The following is a 6,383-nucleotide window of genomic DNA, read 5'->3' as shown; positions in this document are numbered from 1 at the left end:
AAAAAAGGTTAAACTATCGATAGTACTAGTTGACTATCGATAGTTTAAAACCTCTAGCACAGCCGATTTTATTTATAATGTCTCCATTAATCTGCGCGTCAGTTTTTTAAGTTTGTCAATTTTTTATTATAAGTGATACTTTCATTGTGATTCCTTTAATTAAAAAGCTCGTTTATATTTAAACGTTGCTTTAAACCATAAGGCTATGTCTGAAGTAAAGCATTTCTATTATCGGTGTTTAACGTTTGTATGTTTCTTGGCTGTAAACAATCCAAAAAATTATAGTACAAAACAAAATATATCATATTTGAAAATTTATAATAAGCAACAACTAAACAAGGCAACAGCGATTTTGTTGCGGCAAATGATAAAGCTGTTTTTGATAGACTTTTTTATGCTGATTACGAGTCCGTAAGCATAAAATTTCCATCAGCTCCCGACTTTGAGAAAAACGAGGTCAAAGTGTCAAAAAATCGCGTTTTTTGCATTATTTTAGAAAGTCTAGCACAAAAAAACAGAGGTGATAGAACCTTAAATTAAAGCTATAACTCTCGGCGGTAAAAGTGCACTTTAGCGAAGGTAGGTCAAAATGGACGGAAAAAATTCGAGAGGGGTATCAATCGACGCGTCTTAACGCCAATATAAACAATCCGAGATAGGAAATTAAGATTTTTAATTCATTGAAAAGTTATTTGCAAAAAACACTTGCACTTTCCGCACTATGTTTCGATGAATTTCACACAAATGAAAGGAAGAAATGAACTTAATTTAACACGTATTTATTAGTTTTTATACATTTGTGATGTTCTAAGTGTACACTTTCGCGAAATTCCGTATTTAATAGCAATATTCCGATGAAAATCCGCACAACAATCTTGGGTAGTTAATATAAATAACATGGAGAAAAACTAGTGTTGCCACACTATTAAAAATAAAATGGACCTAAATTGCTGCTGCCACTCTATTAAAAATGTTTTTGTGCATCGAACACCTTTCTGCGTAGGCGGCCTTCGGCCGCGCTTAGGGATTATAACCCTCAGGCAGTAGAATTCTCCTTTCTGTGTTCCAAAGAAGGGGGGCTGAACACCTTTTGCAGGAAACACCTTTCTGCGTAGGCGGAAAGTGCAAGTGTTTTTTGCAAATAACTTTTCAATGAATTAAAAATCTTAATTTCCTGTCTCGGATTGTTATTATTAGCGTTAAGACGCGTCGATTGATACCACTCTCGAACTTTTTCCGTCCATTTTGACCTACCTTCGCTAAAGTGCACTACTACCCTCTCGGCTACTATCCTTGCACCTTGACCTAATGGTCACTAAAAAGTCATTTATTGAACATAAAAAATACTGGAATAAATACTGTGCTATTGAAAAAAATAAATAAGTTTTGCCAAAATCAGTTTTTGCTGTTAAATAAATAGCTATAAGTGACCTTAGGGTTAAGGTTCAGGGATGGTATTTTAAGGGATTGTAGTCGAAACTTCAACCCTTAATTTCAGCCCAAGTGGCTCTAAATGTAAATTCATCGAAACCAAAAAATATCTAGAATCTAACATTTGTACCGACTATTTTGTCTGTTCATCTCTAGATGCATTTTAAATCAGCTGATCGTGACATCATATGGCGTATTTTCTAATTTGAGTTCAATGCTATTTAAATACATGCAATTAGCGAAAAAGAGGAGACTCAAAAATATATAAACAAACTTGCAATGCAGTGTGCAGTGTGGAATTGCGGAAATGAACTCAAAAACAAAGAGGCTAAAAAAAGTTTTTTCGCTTTCCCCAAGGACGAGAAGCTGTGTGAAAAGTGGCTGAAGTTTTGCAGGCGTCCCGTGGGTTTTAAACCGAAGTCATGGAAAATATGCAGTGACCATTTTAAAAAGGAAGATATCGTTGGAAGTTTAGCTTTTGAAATGGGTAAGAATACACACTTTATTATTTTATTTCAATTTTTTTTTAATAACGGAATAATAAAGGACTCCGGGACAAAAGATGTTTGGCGCCTGGTGCTGTGCCCTGTATATACACCAATATATCGCCCATCGGTGAGGAAGAACTGAAAAACTTGCAGAACAATGAACGTAAAAGAGCAGTTGGATATACAAGTAAACAAGTAATTACCCTAACAAGAACAGAAGAGAACTCTACGATGATAATTTCCACGAGACCAGGTCTCACAATAAGAAAAGTAGTACCAAACGCATCAATACCAGTCAGCACAAACGCAATCTTCACCGATGTGCGGTTTGCTGCCGATGAGTTGAACGAAGCAGCGCCCTTAGCGGAGATTAAATCGTTACAAAATCAAATGCAAGTTCATATTTTTATGTGTTTTTATTTGCCTTATAACATCAATAATTATAGTTTTTATTTGTGCTTAAGGCCAGCTTTTATTTTCAGTTTTCCAAACTTTTCATGTTTCATGACGTAAATATATTTGCAGTCAAAAATTAGAGCGAGAGAACTTTGAACTACTACAGTGGATACGACGCGATGAATTAAAACATCAGCATGAAAAATACGTATTACAGCAAAAAATTGCAAAAATGGAGTTGGAAAAGAAAAATATGGAGGAAAAGCTGTTAGGACTATCGCCTGCAGAGCACATTAAAACAGAAATTATACCAGGAATAATCCCTGAAGCGCTAATAAAAATGGAAATAGTTAACGAGAGCTCAAAAGAAAATATTGAGAATATTATGCAGCAAAAATTGGCACAAGAAACAGGAGAGGAGCAGATACTAGGCATACCTCCCGAAGAGCAAATAAAAACGGAGGTTATTGACGAAAATTTAGAAGGAGATTTGGAAAAAGACTTAATTTCATTTCATTTATTGCGAAACTATTAGTACAATGCAGTCTTTGATCTGTTATTGAAAAACAAATAAAAGGTAAAAGCAGAAAGTAAAATAAGGGAATAATTCTTACTAAAGCTTAAACTTATAATAAAGTCCAGACAACTAAATACAGTGATTATACATATTAAGACGGCGAATCTCATAATTATACAACAATTATTTATTTTATCGTGGTGGTGGCTGCTGTTTTGTAGTGGTAAGCAGTGCGCGCTTCCACTCCGCAGGGCCGGGGTCAAAGTAACATCGCAAAAAAATATAGAAAACAAGGTCAACTCGGTCTCCCCTCGACAGACAATCGCAAACCACCGAGTGTATTTCTGACATGAAAAACAGCTTGTGATAAAAATGCACTCGCCGCTCGGAGTCGGCGAAAAATTGTAGGTGCGCCTTTATGTGACATCAAGAGAAGCTCGGCCAGACACTAATATCCATATGTGTGAGCGCCAATCTATTACATCATACATATATTTTAACATATTTTTACGAAAGTACGTATATAGAATCTTAAATATGCGAAATGCACCAAAAATTACACTGCCCAATAAAATTCTGTTGCCTAAAATATTACAGCGAATTCTTATAGGATTATTTCCATAGAATCCGAATCTGACCTTCAAGATATTGGATTGGATCGAGTTTTCAATCAACTTAGGTTAAAAGGTATCGCGTTTCGGTAAAACAATAAATTGATGCAATATATCTGTCTGTGTGGAAAGATATGAAAGCTTCAACACTGCCTTTTAATACTGAAAATCAAAACATATGATCCGAACACTAAGAAATTGGAGAGTTTTTTATTCAGGCGCGCACGATTTTTTTTAAGGAAAAATCTTGTTTTGCTTGTTTTTGATGAATGTACACAAATTTTATGTTGACTAAAATGTTATAGCCAATTCTTATAGGATTTTTTCCGAATATGATCTTGAAAGTTTTTAATTGGCTGTAGTTTTTTAGCAATTCGGGTTTAAAGGTGCCGAAAAACGGCATTTTCGCCATTTGTTATATGCAACGTCATTATTTAGTAATTTTCAGCGCCTCATATCCATTAAAAACAATTGAAAAACCCGGACAAAACAAAATTTTTTTTTTATAAAAAAAAATCGTACGAGCTTGCATAAAAAACTGTTTAAGCATTCATATCCTCCCACACAGACAGATATATTGCATCAATTTATTGTTTTACAGAGGTTCAAAAATTACTAAAAACGCGTTTTTCGGCAGCTTTTAACCTAAGTCCAATATCTTGAAGGTCAGATTCGGATTCTACGGAAAAAATCCCATAAGAATCCGCTGAAATGTCTTGGGCAACATCCTGAAAAAAAAACTTCACCCGAAAATTTGCCATCCGCCCATAGTAAAACCATGGAAACCAAAAGTGAAAAGTTTACCGGTTCGGTGAAAATGAAACTCATAATAAGGCTGATTAAAAAAAAATTTTTCTCCTGTGTTTTCAAAGCAAAATTTAATGGATCATCGGAAGGAATACTTTGTGAAGAGAGGGACTGTTTCTTGCAGTGATGCCGCAGCATTGCGTTTACGAACTGATCCATAATTTAGAATACGAGTTTAAATAAGCGTAACTATATTTTAGTAGGTAAATAGACCAGAGCCCTTATACCATGTTCTGACCGACATCAAAAACATGTTTTCGTTGCTTAAACTGGTTTTCGACCTAAAATTTGTGTTTTCATCCATATAAAATCTGTCAAACGAAAACTAGTTTTTGCTGAAAACCACTTGAAAACTCACGTTCCACTCATTCCAATCGGTGCCTGCACTATATTTTATCATCTTTAATACGTCATTTCGGATTTATTGTTAATTGGCTAGCCAAAATAAAGTAAGCAAGGAAGAAAAGGTTGTGAATGAAAAGAAATTGAAGGAAAGGTATTTTGGTTTTATTTTTGTGTAGCAAAACTGTAAACAAAGGATGAAAGAAATGTCAACGAAAACACCAACTGTCGGTGTGAACAGCCTTAAGCCCAAAATCCCAAAACTCGTTTTCAAAGTGTTTTCGTGGTCGGTCAGAACACGGTATTAGAAGCTGTTGAAATGACTAATTACAGGAAATAGAGGTGCAAAACTATCCATGGTACTATCGATAGTTTTAATTTTCCTCCACTATCGATGGCTCTAAAGGCCCGTCCACATACAACTTCGGCGTTGCGTTGGCGCTGGCGTCGCTTTGACAGCAGCGCGAGTAACGCCCGTGCTTGCTACAATGAACGCGTAGCAGAGAATACTTTGGTCACTAAATTAACATACTAGCGGCAGATAAATGAAAAAATTACATCAATAATTGCATTAAAAACTATATTTCTTGCCCGGATTTGATTAAAAATGAAAATAAAATCACATAATTTTGATTATTTAGAACAGCTGACGAACGACGCACGCGAAAAGTTGAGAGTTGGCCATCTTTCTGCGTTGTGTTGGCGTTGGCGTTGCCCAACTTTGGTTATATGGAGACTTTCATATAAATGCATGTATTCATAGTCAGCTGTCGAAGCGACGCCAACGCCAACGCAACGCCAAAGTTGTATGTAAACGGGCCTTAAACAACTATCGATAGTTACTTTACATAGTTACCCTGCAAAAGTCGCGACTACTCCATGCATGCGTGTAAAGAGTACTCCCTAAGGACCAAGGAGTACTCCAAAATTAACCACATTTCATATTAAAAATATTTTCCAATTAACATTGCGATGTCCTAGGGCAGGACCATATACTCCATCCCTGCATTACATCAGAGTAGCACAAAACTACTCCAACATATTAACAATGGCATTGTTGTTATATTTTTTCGTTTGTACACGCTTTTGTTCTTCACTTCTCAAATGCTTTTTCGAAATTAATAAAAACCAAGACCAAAATTAAAAATTACATGTTGCCTCTGACAGCATTCGAACCCGAACATGCTGGGAGCTAAGAACTAACAGCGAGCATCTCTACACGTTCAGCTACAGCCAGACATGCAAATGTGCCTTCAAATGCTCAACTTCAATCACATTTCATTAAAACACGAGCAGTTATCGGATAACAAACAATAAGCTGGCGCAGAGACACGAGTTGGTCCACTACAGCATGACAGTGGAACACTTTTGTAAGTACTCCAATTTACCACAAATAGACTACATGATCCAACGATTTTTGCAAGGTAATTCTATTTAATATCCTTTCTCTAATTTCTCACTAAAATATTCTTTTTGTAAAACTACAACATTTTATGCAATTTAAGGGGTTTATCAGTATTGTGCCGTTTGTTGTTTGTGGATGTGGTAGGGATTTATACGTTTAAAACAAAACAAATCGCTGATACACTGATCTAAGTAATTTTATTTATACGTGCATTAGGGTGGTCCAAAAGTGCACGTGGAAGTAGTAAAGTCCGAGTTTTAATGCTCTCACGCCCTCGGATTGTTATATAACGAAAAAATATACCTTTTTGTCAATGTTATTGTGGCTTGTTAACATTTTATTTTTAATATTTTTATTGAGCTTTGAACCACGATTGTTTATTAGGA

General features: G+C 35.5%; 1 protein-coding gene across 1 annotated transcript; it reads left to right on the top strand.

Annotated features, from left to right (window-relative positions):
- Positions 1–1,579: 1,579 nt before the first annotated feature.
- Positions 1,580–3,426, top strand: LOC118733918. Its single transcript, XM_036463551.1, has 3 exons — positions 1,580–1,918; positions 1,978–2,311; positions 2,445–3,426. Exons 1-3 carry the CDS (start codon positions 1,711–1,713, stop codon positions 2,848–2,850), a joined length of 948 nt encoding a protein of 315 aa, XP_036319444.1. The 5' UTR covers positions 1,580–1,710; the 3' UTR covers positions 2,851–3,426.
- The last annotated feature ends 2,957 nt before the right edge of the window (positions 3,427–6,383 follow it).

Source organism: Rhagoletis pomonella, unplaced genomic scaffold (genome assembly GCF_013731165.1).
Source record: "Rhagoletis pomonella isolate Grant_MI unplaced genomic scaffold, Rhpom_1.0 Rhpom_scaffold_00002, whole genome shotgun sequence".
Taxonomy (NCBI): Eukaryota; Metazoa; Arthropoda; class Insecta; order Diptera; family Tephritidae; genus Rhagoletis; species Rhagoletis pomonella.
This window is presented reverse-complemented; position numbering and strand designations above follow the sequence as displayed.

What these genes read in the sequence shown, in the direction of transcription:
- LOC118733918 (XM_036463551.1), top strand. Translation starts at nt 1,711, where the DNA reads ATGCAGTGTGCAGTGTGGAATTGCGGAAATGAACTCAAAAACAAAGAG. An exon ending in AAGTTTAGCTTTTGAAATGG is followed by an intron (nt 1,919 to 1,977) that starts GTAAGAATACAC and finishes GGAATAATAAAG; the next exon opens with GACTCCGGGACAAAAGATGT. An exon ending in AAATCGTTACAAAATCAAAT is followed by an intron (nt 2,312 to 2,444) that starts GCAAGTTCATAT and finishes ATATATTTGCAG; the next exon opens with TCAAAAATTAGAGCGAGAGA.